This window comes from Balaenoptera musculus, chromosome 2, assembly GCF_009873245.2.
Source record: "Balaenoptera musculus isolate JJ_BM4_2016_0621 chromosome 2, mBalMus1.pri.v3, whole genome shotgun sequence".
Classification (NCBI taxonomy): Eukaryota; Metazoa; Chordata; class Mammalia; order Artiodactyla; family Balaenopteridae; genus Balaenoptera; species Balaenoptera musculus.
The window spans coordinates 147328307-147340933 of NC_045786.1; the positions used below are offsets into that span (position 1 = coordinate 147328307).

The 12627-nt window shown below is 51.5% G+C and overlaps 1 protein-coding gene across 9 annotated transcripts in view; it reads right to left on the reverse strand.

The window, feature by feature from the left end:
* MIDEAS (mitotic deacetylase associated SANT domain protein) overlaps positions 1 to 12627 on the reverse strand; it is a 69052-nt gene that overhangs the window by 3694 nt on the left and 52731 nt on the right. For 5 of the 9 annotated variants that reach the window (XM_036844729.1, XM_036844727.1, XM_036844728.1 and 2 more), the window contains 9 exons: positions 10164 to 10509; positions 8141 to 8207; positions 7492 to 7634; positions 7260 to 7363; positions 6715 to 6790; positions 5907 to 5995; positions 3317 to 3466; positions 1906 to 2118; positions 210 to 406 (listed from right to left, as the gene is read on the reverse strand). In XM_036844729.1, coding sequence (XP_036700624.1) covers positions 210 to 406; positions 1906 to 2118; positions 3317 to 3466; positions 5907 to 5995; positions 6715 to 6790; positions 7260 to 7363; positions 7492 to 7634; positions 8141 to 8207; positions 10164 to 10509 — 1385 coding nt within the window. Of the gene's footprint in view, positions 1 to 209; positions 439 to 1905; positions 2119 to 3316; positions 3467 to 5906; positions 5996 to 6714; positions 6791 to 7259; positions 7364 to 7491; positions 7635 to 8140; positions 8208 to 10163; positions 10510 to 12627 lie in introns of all 9 variants that reach the window. The other 4 variants (XM_036844730.1, XM_036844733.1, XM_036844734.1 and 1 more) reach the window with 4 other exon arrangements.

A 12627-nucleotide genomic window follows, 5' to 3' on the forward strand; every position in this document is an offset into this window, starting at 1 on the left:
GGGACCGATGGGCTCCTGATTCAGTGCCATCATCCCTCTTCTAAAAGCTGCCAAGGGACGTCACTTCCCCGGGGAAACCCTCTGAGCCAATCAGGAGACAGGGCGAAAGCTGTGACTCCTCCTACTTCTCCCCAGGAATCGGCGTCTGCCCCTCCTCCAACCGCAGCCAACCTACCAGGTCCCCGCGGAGACTGGGTCTGCCTTCTTACCTGCCACATTTTTTACACGGAAAAGTGTTCTCCTGATTCTGGCTCTTATTAAATGGCTCTGGTTTTTTCTTCTTCTCCGAAAAAGGAAGTGCCCTACGTGACTTCCCTGGCCCCTCCCTTGGCTTCTCTGAGGCCTGGCCACCCGCAGATCCAGGGGCATTGGATTCGTGGCTTCGGAGGATGAGGATGTCATTGGCCTGGAGAGGGTCAAACAAGGAGAGCTGAGAGACTGGGGAAGAGAGGATCCCGAATTATGGAATATCAGTGAACAGAGGGCTTTTAAAGATCATACACTCCTTCCAAATGCTCCCCTAGCACCCTCTTGAATCTTTCCAGTGACAAGGCACCCACAGCTCTGTTTTCACAAACTGCTGGTACCGTAATTACGTGGGACAGCCCTAGCTGCTACAGAACTTCCTGATGCATCTGACAGGGGTCTTGGTGTCTCTGTTAATGACATGGGTTCATGTTTTCAGTCATTTAGTCTATTCATGACTTCATTCCATAAATGGCCTTCAAATCTGTGTAACATGCCAGGTTACACAGGGGATACAGAGGTGACAGGAGCCCCTGCCATCAGAGAACTCACAGTCTGAAGGGACAGACATGCAGGCAGTTAGCTCATGACAACATGAGCCACCATGGGAAACGCCAAGCAGGTGCCAGAGAGCACAGGATGCCTGGTGCAGACCTGGAGAGGTGCTGCTCAGGGTATGCGAACCATGGACCTCGGGTTAGGGGAGCCCCAGATGGCCATTAGGAGTTACACACGTGTGCACTGATCAAACCCCACAGGAAAGCATTCATAAAAGTTCAGCAGAACTCAGTGGAGTGTGTACACAGAGCACAGCTCTTGGAGAAGGAGCACAGACAAGGCTCAGAAGGGAGCAAACAGCTGTGTGTCTACAGTTTGTGAGGGTTTTCCTGCAAGTTTAAGCATACAACACAAATTAAACAAACAAAGACTCTCATAGTAGTTCCGCAGCAGACCCTACCCAGCCCTCTCTCTCGGGGGACCTCCTGACACGGAACAGCTCTGGCTGGTATGTCTTGCTTCTTGGCCTGTGATGTGGTGGACAGAACACTGCACTAGAAGGACCTGGGGTGGGACCTCAGGCAAGTCACTTAGCATCTCTGAACCCAGCTTCCTCCATCGGCAAGCTGGGGGCTAACACTTTATGGGGTTATCACGAGGGATGAATGAGATAATGAAGCACTTCGCAGACAACATGCGTGAGGGGCTGTTGCTGTTATTCCCATTGTCTCAGCTCAGTTTCAGAATTCTTGGCAGGGACACAGCTCTCTTAGGGGGAGCCCTGTCTGAACTGAAAGTCAGGAATGCTTCCCCAGTGTCCCACACACCTTCTGGGTTTTCACAAAGCCTTTTTCCTCTGTGACTCAGATACAGAAGCAGTATAGTGTAAAATTAATAGCGGATTCTGGAGTCAGGCTGCCTACTAGCTGTCTTATCTTGGACCTCAATTTCCTTCTCTGTAAAATGGGAATACTGACAGTACCTACTACATGGAGTTATGAGGATAAAATGAGTTAACAGCATAAACTATCTAGTGCTTTCCTGCCATGATGATGATGATCATCATCATCATGTTCCTGCTCTGCCCTCCCTCCCACACCCCTGGGCCCAGCTCCAGCCGTCCTCCTGGCCCTGGGCTCCCCCAGTGGAGGTCACACTTACCGACTCATTGGCCTGTAGTGTCTGCGTGGCTTTGACAGCCGCTGCCCGCCGGCTTCGCTCTCGCCCCTCTTCCTGCTCCCCCTTCTCCTGGGTCTCTGGCATCTCTTCCTCCTCCTCCTTTCTGGTCTCCTTTACTTCCTTCTTAGGCTCTAGCCTCTCTTCACTTGGGGACTCTCTTCTGGGAGGAGGCACCCTTGGGAACTTCTGGGAAGTCTATGGGGAACAAGAACAGGGCAGTGAGCCTACAGCTCAGTCATGCAGCCATATGCACCAATTCTGACCCAGCCAGGGGCTCACTAGGCCCTGCTAGTCCTGCTAGCCTGGCCTGGACCAGTGCGGCCCCCTGTGCTAGACTCTATACTCTCCCACCGCTAATCCGCCTGTAAAATGAGAGAGAGCCTTGAGGCCTGGAAGCCCTCAGGATGAGACCAAGCACTTGAGATGGAGCTGGGGCAGGGAGGGAGCATGCCCGTCCCTCCCCACAGGCCACCTGTCCTCTTGGGTGTGTCCAAGAGACACATTCTAGGGCAGGGTGGTCTTGAGCTCCATTCTAAGCTATCTTTGTAACGTTTTCTGTATCTCTACCCTCTTCCCATCTGCAAAATGGGAACTAAATCACTCCCTGTCTTAGAGCAGCATGTCACCAAGTGTGGACTTGTGACCCCAAGATGATATTAGGTGGATACACGGACACAGAATTAAATAACATTCTCTTTTCACAGAATTGAATAACATTCTCTTTTCAATTCTCTTTCAATCCTGATTATGTCAAGGACAAAGTCTCGAGTTGGTGTTAATGTGTCTTTTATACTGCTCTAGACTTAACAAGGAGAGGTCAGGCCTCATTCTCAGAGCCTCGGCAGGTTATAGTATCTGGCTAGAATTTTATAACATTGTCTGGTTTTCATATATATTTATTTTTACCAGTACCTTCTATGGCAAGCAACACCGGTTTTCTATTTATGATTGTGATATAAAGCTTCCCTTTTGAGTAAAAAATGGGTTGATTTAAAGAAAAATATTAAAAGCACAAGTGGTGTATGGACATGACAAAAATAGTAATGGTGACGTGGTAGGATGCAGATACAGCAGAATTCATAAAGGTGATACAAGAATGACTAAAGTTTAGGAAACAGTGTTAGAGGTCTGCTACGAGGGGACAAGAAGTCAATGCTGGTGCAAATACTGTGGGAAATTTCCCCTAATGTTCTGCATCAACACAATGTATTATTACGATGACACTGGCAGATAGAGAAGGGAACCCAAAGGTCCAGGGCCAGTGTCCGGGACATCAGCTCCCTGGGGCTGTCAGGGACACTGCCTTCCTCTCTCTGCCCTCCAGGGAGTCCTGGAGAGCTTGGCCTCAGGCTCCCACCTCAGCCTAAGCAGCTGAGGCAGGGAAGGGAGTCACCTTAATATCCACTTCAACCTCTTCCTGGGCCGACTTTTCATCACTTGTATCCACATCCCCGAAGGTTAGTGTCCCATTGCGGCCAATCTTCACCTGCTTCTTGTAGGTGTAGTAGAACTCCACACACTGGGCCACGGTCTTGGTTTGGATCTGGTTTGAAGCCAAAACTGAGGTCAGAGTTCCTGGTTCAGCTCACCTGCCTGGGGGCACTCCAGCCTTTCTTATCCCTGCATGCCCCTCCGTTAACCTTAGCAAACACTAAACCCAATAAACCCAGGAAATACAAGCATGTCTCCAACACCTGCTCTGCACAAACCACTGACCAATTCAACACTTCAGCACTATTTTTTTAAAAAAAGCTAAAAAGGACAACATGGAGCCATTGGGGAAATTTGAATACGGATCATGTATTAGACAGTATTACTGTGTCAGTTTAAATTTCTTGGGTGTGATAATGGTACTATGGTTTTGTAGGAGAATATCTTTGTTTTAGGAAGTATTAAGTCAAATGTCATGATGTCTGTAACTTTTAATGATTAGTTAAAACAGAGAGAGAATTCCTGTGTGTGTGAGTTTATTTACGGACACAGAGAGACAGCAAATGTGGCAAATGTTAACAACTGGTATATCTGAGAGGTATATGGGTGTTCATTATACTATTCTTTCCATTTTTCTGTAAGCTTGAGATTTTTCAAAATGAAAAGTTAAAGGGGAAAAAGTCTGGGCACCATCCACATTCAAAGCCAGACTAGACCTGGCAACACAGCCTCTCTACATCAATCAGAGCAAACAATTTCATTCCTCTTCAGGGAGCAGTGAGGACAGAGAATTGTCAAACTGCCCTATGTTGGGGAGGAACTCAGGGGAGACTAACACGAAAGCCCTGGAAAACCTGAAGAGGAAGCAGGAGGCTAAGTCTTGTTCTAACTCTGCCACTAAATGGCTGTGTGGCCTTAGGCAAGGCTCTTGGTGTGGAAGTAGTGAGTGGGATGAGACCAGATGATCCCCAAGGGCCTCCCAAGCTCTGAAACCCTAGCCCTCCTGTTTCACAAATCCATCTGGCCACTGGGTTTGGTTTCTGGACTACCTCCCCCCAACCCCAAGCTGTTTTCTCTGACTCTCCCCCATCTCCCCAGACTCCCAGACTGCTCAGCCAACTGCTGGGCTGCACTGGGAACTGGGGTGCCCTGTCCACAGAGCCCAAGGGGTCAGTGAGGGCCCTCTGTGCATGAGCAGGAAGCAGACATGACTCATCTCCCAGGAATGGCCAAGTCACAAATTTATTAACTAGATCCTGTTTACACTTTTACTATCAATTCCCTCTGATCATCTGTTTGCCTGACTAATGGTCTGCTCTTTTCATTAAGGCATTAGGGGCGCCTCAGTGAGCTTCACAAGGCATGTACTTCCCGGCAATATTGCCCAATCAGGGAGCCCAGCAAACGACTGTCCTCACAACAGGGCCCTTGTAGGAGAATTTGTCAGCACTTGGTCCAGGCCCCAGGGCATTCCTGGTACAACCTACAATCCCAGGAGGAAAGAGCACATTCTGAGAAGTGCTCTTCCCTCAGCTGTCCACACAGCTCACTCTCCCCATAGCCCAGGCTTTGTGAGACAGGGCTGGTGGGAAGATGCAAGCCCTTGGATTAGCAGATCACTCTCCCGGAAGAACACAGCGGGAGGACAAGACAATCTAGGAAAACTAGGCCCAGGCTTCCTCTACTCTGTCAGCTGAGTTACTGGAAGGAAGCCCCGGGCCTGACAGGAAGTGGGCAGAAGCCCTCTAGGTCAGTTATAGTCACTTGCTAGCTCTCGGTCCCCTCATCTCGGGGTGACTTCTCCTCCCACTAATTGTGGCCTTTGAAGTACTCCAGCCCCTTAGGATGGCTCACCTCTGCTTGCAGCCCTCCTTCTCTTCCTATTCTCCCTTAGGCAAGTCACTATTTATTTGGTGCCACTGGGTCTGGTGCCCACTCAGGCCCCCCCTCTGGAGACTTCAGAGTATGGCCACGCTACCCTAAGGTGAGGGAAGGAGCTTAGAACCAAGGGGTAAAAGGGCTGATCATTTCCATTCTTGTTTTGTTTAGAAAAAAATGTCTCTGGGGACTTCCCTGGTGGCGCAGTGGTTAAGAATCCGCCTGCCAATGCAGGGGACATGGGTTCAAGCCCTGGTCCGGGAAGATCCCACATGCCGCGGAACAGCTCAGCCCATGCGCCACAACTACTGAGCCTGCGCTCTAGAGCCCGCGTGCCACAACTACTGAGCCCACGTGCCACAACTACTGAACCCCGCGCGCATAGAGCTCGAGCTCCGCAACAAGAGAAGCCACCGCAATGAGAAGCCCACACGTCGCAACTAAAAAAAGCCTGCGTGCAGCAATGGAGACCCAATGCAGCCAAAAATAAATAAATAAATAAATAAATTTATTAAAGAAAAAATGTCTCTGAAGCTACTTAGCGGCATTGACCTAACTGCTTTGTAAGAGGCCTTGGTAAGCAACTGCAGGGTCCCCCACTGGCAGAGGGAGCCCCCAAATCATGCAGGCAGCTCCTGCCCCTCTCTTGCCCCCAAAACAGAGCCCCAGCTCACCAGCTTCTGCACCAAGAAGAAATCCTTCTTGTAGATGGCAATGCCCTTGTTGAACAGCTTCCTCTCAGCCATCTTCCACTGGTCAGAGCCTGCAGGGCAAAGAGGAAGCCAGGGTAGTGAGGGGGTGGGACTGTGAGCACTGCAGGGGCAATTCTGACCAGCAGAAAAGTGTGAGGTCATCTAGCCGCTGTCTCTGTAGGCATTCAGAGCTGGCTCCACATCCTGCTTCTGCCACTTACTAGCCATGTCGCTTAGCCTCTGAGCCTCACTTTCCCCACTTGTGAAACGGGAACTAATAATAGAAGCCACCTCACCAGCTGTGGTACAGACTAAGTGAGACAATGCATGTGGAGCCCTTGGTGATCTACCTGGCACAGACGGGATGTACCACTCGACAGGGGTCGATACCAGTGACGGCTATGATTATGCTGCTTGGTCAATGTCCTTCTTAAAGCACAGTCCCCAGAATGGGACATGGCACTCCAGGGGTCCTCTAAGTTCCAGCACCTGATGCCAATTTGGATGGCACTCCCTGGGTTCCTGACCCTTATACCCACACCCTGGGCTTTTCTACTCGGATGGGCTCCCACCTGCTTATGCCCTTCTCCCTTCCCTTGCAGGGCACAGGAAACCCCTTGAGAGCCACCCCAGCTTTGGTGTCAGTTCCCTCACACTGGATCTTGGCTAATCTGCCCCCCACCTCTCCACCCCTGCCCCACCCTGGGCTGTGACTCAGCACTGAACTGAGCCCCACTGATGCTGGAGACCCCTCGAGGCCCCAGGCCCCAGGCCCACCCTGCCAGCCCACCTGTGTAGTGATAAGTTGCCAATGGGTGGTTGTGCAGCCGCAGGGGCTTCTTCAGTAGCAGCTTACTCAGCGTTTCCTGAAAGGGAAGTGAAGAAAAGGTCAAGGCCTTGGCCGGGGTCTTGGTGGGCAAAATTCGGGCCTCTGAGTAGGGTGGGCACTTACTCTTGGCCCTCTTAACTGCGGAGGGGCAAGAGGTCTGGCAGGATGGCAAGGGCATGGGGGTTGGGCTGCTCAGGGCCTCTTAAAAGAGGAAACACATGGTCCCCAAGGCAGGCAGCCACAGATAGAGAAGGCCCTCAGTGACAGCCCTGTCCGAGGGTGGGGACCCACCACCCAGAATCAGAGACTGGGGTGGACCTTGCACAGCAAAGTCTGTAGTTTGGAACCAGGGCTCCCTCGGGCCGACCCCCTACCATCCCCAACCTGGTCAGACCCTCCTGCCTGCCTCAGATCAGCTCGCCGACGGGCCTGGCTCCTGGACAGCACACACGGATCCCTGCCAGCCTCCCCAAGGGGCCCTCCCTCCACCGGGGGCAGTGTCTCACCAGGATGTCTCCCCTGGACTCGTGCAGACAGTGCAGGGCCAGCTCCTGGTTGGTGCCAGCTCCAGGGAAAATGCTGGAGCAGGCAGCTGTCAGCAGGTCTTCCACTGGGGAGGGAGGAGAGAAAAGCACTTTTAGGGCTGGGCTGGGCTGACTGGGTGGGGTGGAGCCTAGCCCACCCACTGCCCAATAGCCAGCCTTTGCCTGCTTTGCCTGCTGGCTCGTGCCCTCTCACCTTGCCTCTGCTTCTCCCGGCTGCTCTCTAGGTCCTCCCATGGCTGCCACACCAAGTCGGCCTTGTGGGAGTCTGCGGCTGCCAGGGCGCGGTCCCTCATCGAGGGGATTTCTGCTTGGAACCGGGAGCCCACATTGATCCGTCTGCAGGGGCGGAAAGGGAAGGGAGTGAGGCTTCACCATGTGGGGATGGGGAACCCAACTTCCTCCCTGAGGATGGAGAAGATGCGGGGGTAGCTGGCAGAGGCTGAGCGTGGCAAGGCTTCAGCTGGGTGTAAGGGAACCTGGCTTCTATGAGGACAGCCTGGCAAGTGGCACCTTGTGCTGACAGAAAGGCAAGGCCCAGAGGTTGGAAAGGGGAGAAGCAGCTCCAGGTTTACAGACAGGGAAAGAGTCTCTTGGACTGCTCTACTTTTCCTCAGAGGCAAATTCAAACTGAGCTGGTCCTTTCCTTCCCTGTGACTTCCACAGAGAAGCTGGGGGTGGTGGGGGGGGGGATCAGTGAAGCCCAGGGCTAAGTGCAGAAGCCCAGGGAGGTCTGCTCAGCCCCCAGCTCACAGAAGCCTCCTCTTCCTCGTAGGGCCCACCTGCATGCACTGGACTCCAGCTGGCCACCCTCCCCCCTGAGTCAGAGGCTGGGCTGAACTTACGGCTCGATGCTCACTGGGGTGGCCTCCCCCATCACAGAGAGGACAGGCGGGGTGACTTCAGCGCTATCTATGGGACAAAAGGTAGGTTAGTAAATGGCACCCTCTGCGCTTCAGCAAAGCCACTCTCTCCAACCCTAGGTGGCTGCTCTTTATGCACAAGAGCCACAGCAGTGACTCAGGTTCACGCTGGGAAATCAGGCACCCTGAGTCCTGGCTCTGCAGCCTGCAATTGTGACAACTAGCTGTGACTTTACCAAATATGTGTGTGCCTCCGTTTTCACGCCTGCTGTTGCTACCTATCTCCCTAGGTTGATGTGAGGATTGAATGAAATCATGCACAAAGCTGAGCCCTCGATAAATATTAGCTACTCTTATTACTACTGCTACCAGTTCCACTACTAGAGCCATGTTCTGCCCTGGGAGCGCCCACAGTACGGCATTAAGTCCAGCATTCAACTATGGTTGCTCTCGTAAAGAGGCTGAAACTTCCGCCACACAAACGAGGTGGTGAAGGAGAACGCTGTTTCACAATTCTCTTCTCACTTCCTTGCTGGGTTCTCTGCCTTGGTTTCTCCCGAGCTAATCTTAACGCCCTGTGTGATCAAGACACTCTCTTGCTCCAAAAGCAAAATCTGCTGACTCCTCTGCAACCTGAGAGAAAACTTCAACTCCTCAGCTCAGTGTTCAAGGCAGTTCCCCGGCCAGCTATGCATCCCACCACCACCTTGCCTGGACCATCCATCTTCGCAGGCCGCCCCCTCATGGCCCCTCGCGCTCCCTGCACAGTCCCACCTCTGGGCCTTTGCACCTCTCCTTTCTTCTGCCTAGTGTGCCCTCCCCACCTGCTTCCTAGTTCAAGCTCAGCTTTAACCCCACCCTCTCTTCAATAAATGCTTTCCTCACCACTAGGGCCAGCAGCCTCTGCAGGCTTCACTCACTGACTGCTGATTCCACTCTGCCTGAAACTTCTGCTTTCCTGTCTCCCAGGCTTTCAAGTCAACTCCCTAATGACCCAGCACTCTCTTTAGAACAGACCACGGTTTCCCACACATTACTGGTGCCCTCACAGGACCCAGTTCAGGCTTTACACCTGAGTGCAAGAAAAATCCTCATGGATGGACAGACCTCTTCTTTGCCTTCAAGCTGGTCTCTACAGCGACTTCTTCCTGCACAACCCAGGCAGGGAGAGAAGCTTCCAAGCTTCCAGTAGAAGTGGAAGAGCCAAAGGCCAGCCAGCCCAGGGTGAGCCATTTCTCACCCAGACACCAGAGGGCACCAGAGAGGCATGCCACGATGAGGTCAGGGTCAGAGGTTAATCCTGTGACCGCACTGCCTCACCCCTGTGCTACCTCTGGTCGGGATTACTCTCAATCTTCTCTATCACACTGAGATAGGATTATCCCATTTTTCAGGGGAAATGAATTCTTGTGTGGAGTGGGCAACATTTTTCAGCAGTTCACCACCCAGGCCAGCCAAAATGTCTGCTCTGGGCCAAAATGACTGTTCAAGAGACCCAGGAAACAGGATCTGCCACCTAATATTAAGAACAAATGTGACACGCCAGGCACAATGTAAAGTGCTTTACGTGTGTTAATGCATCTGGACCTCACCACAACCCTCTGAGGTAGCTATTAGGTTGAACCATAGGAAACTGCTGTTTGTGGTTCTAAACATAGCTGAATACATATTGGCAATTTCATCATTAACCAAACACTACTAACATCCTCATTTACATGCTGAAGAAACTGAGACGCAGGGAGTTTAAATCACTTCCACAGGGGATGGAACAGTAAATGGTGGAATTGGGATTTAAGTCCAAGCAGTTGGGCTGACACCTCCTCTCCCCAACCCCAGCGTGTACTTGAATCAGGACAACCTCCTTCTCTCTCTCAAAGGAGACAGTAGAGCCCCTTTTCCCACAGCATTCCAGCCCAACCCCAGCAGTGCCAGAAGCTGAGTCTTCCCTACCCACCGCCCTCCCACAATGCCTGCCCTCACGGCTGCCGAGGGGGGGGTCACTCACTAGACCGGAGCAGGGTGCGATGGGCACTCTTTGGCGTGATGGGAGGAGGGGCTGGGATGCTGCTGGTCGATATGATGGCATTGAAATAGAGTCCGGAGCCTTCCCGCACAGGGCTGAGGATGGGGGGTGGTGTATAGGGGGGCAGCTCAAAGCTCCGCTCGGAGGGGTGGTCAGCTAGGCGGACAGGGGAGCGCAGGTGGCTCTGGTAAGGGGTGATGTTGGAGTAGACGGGAGGGGCGATGAAAGTGCCCGCCTTGGTGGGGATGATCAGAGGCTCAGGCCTTGGCCGCTGCTTTGGTTTCCGCACTGAAGGTTCCCCCTCCAACTTGACGTTCATGTCCTCAGCCTGGAGAAGGAAACAGACCAAGATGGCTCAGCCACCTACATCCTGGGAAAAACTGAAGTCTTGACCACTGCTTGCCAGTTTCACCTTTGGAACTTAGTCTGCCCACCACACCCACTAAGGCAAGCCTGAGACAGGAAGCAGATCCAAAAGCCCTTCTTACTGTCTCCTCTAGGGCAGGGGTCAGCACACTGTCTCTGTCAAGGGCCAGATAGTATATATTTTAGGCTTTGTAGGCCACACACATATTCTTCGGTGCATATTCTTCTTCTTCTCCTGACCCCACCCCCTGCCCTTTTAAAATAATCCTTTGAAAAGTGTAAAAAACTGTCTTAGGGCTGGATTTGGTTCACAGGCCATAGTTGCCAACCCCTGCTATAAAGTATGCTACAGGGCAGGGAACTATTGTAGTTAAGGGCCAGGCCCTGGAACTGGATTGCTTGGACTGGGATCTACTTCCTTGAATTATCACTTAAAATACTTAACTCTGTGTGCATTATCATTTTTAACATGGGAATAACAAATGCCTACCTAATGGGGTAGCTATGAGGACTAAATAAATTAATACATGGAAATCACTGAGAACAGTACCTGGTACACAGTAATTACTCAATCAATACTGACTGCTATCACTACTTAAACTCCAAGCTCTGCATTAGATGGAGGTCCATATCATGTGCCAAGACCCAAGCTAGGCATGGGACCACAGAGTGAACAGGACAGCCCTGTCCTTGAAGAACTTTCATTCTCATAGTATTAGTTCTACTTTTGCTGTCAGAGGTTAGCCCTCCTGGCTTACACTTCTCCCTGCTTGGTATGCCTTGTGGGCCTCCATACAGAATAGAGGGCAGGGCTGTACAGGAATAGAGGCCTTTCCTTGCTGCATCCCTATCCTCTCAAGACAGAATGGAGCCCTACACGAGTGAGTGACATTGATCATCTTCCTGGGGGCACAGGTGAGACTGGCCACACTGACTGGGCCCAGGAACAACAGGCTTTCTCCCCCTCCCAGGTTCCAGCTCCCACAAGACCTTCCAGCAGAGGGCCCTGAGTCCCCATGAGGCCTTGACCATGTCTTTTAGCCATCTGTGCCCTCTCTGCTCTTCTGCAGACTAGGAAGAAATGACATTGTTCATTCTCTCCCCCTTAGGGGAACAATATGATTGCGCAGAAAAAAATGCAGTGGAGCCAAAGGCCCCCAAACTTCTAGACAAGAAATCCAACATGAACTCAAGCTAGCTGTAATGATTTGTGATTTTATAGGGAAAATGGATTTAAACTATTCTAAATATTTGACAATATTTTTCATATTGATTTTTTGTTTGTTTATTTATTTATTTATTTATTTTGGCTGCGTTGGGTCTTTGTTTCTGCGCATGGGCTTTCTCTAGTTGTGGTGAGCGGGGGCTAGTCTTTGTTGCAGTGCACGGGCTTCTCATTGTGGTGGCTTCTCTTGTTGTGGAGCACGGGCTCTACGAGTGTGGGCTTCAGTAGTTGTGGCTTGCGGGCTCTAGAGCGCAGGCTCAGTAGTTGTGGCGCATGGGCTTAGCTGCTCCGCGGCATGTGGGATCTTCCTGGACCAGGGCTCGAACGCATGTCCCCTGCACTGGCAGGCGGATTCTTAACCACTGTGCCACCAGGGAAGCCCTCATATTGATTTTTTAGGTGTGATGATATTGTGGGAAGGAAGGAAGGAAGGGAGGGAAGGAGGGAAAGAAGGAAGGAATGAAGGAAGGAAGGAAGGAAGGAAGGAAGGAAGGGAGGGAGGAAAGAAGGAAGGAAGGGAAGGAGGGAGGAAGGAAGGAAGGGAAGAAGGGAAGAAGGGAGGAAGGAAGGGAGGGAAAGAATCCTTATGTATGGGGTACTTCAGGTACAAAACCAAAGTATTTATGGATGGAATGATGTGATGTTTGGGATTTGCTTCAAAAAAAATCCAGTAGCAGGGAGGAGTAGAGGTACAAATGAAAGAAGATTGGTTGTATTTTGAAAACTGTAAAAGAGGGTGATGGCTAAATATTAGGACTCATTATACCATTTTCTCTACTTCTGTGTATGATTGAAAATGTCTGTAACACCAAGAGAGAGAGAGAAAGAAAGAGACAGACCTCCCCAAAAGCCTGG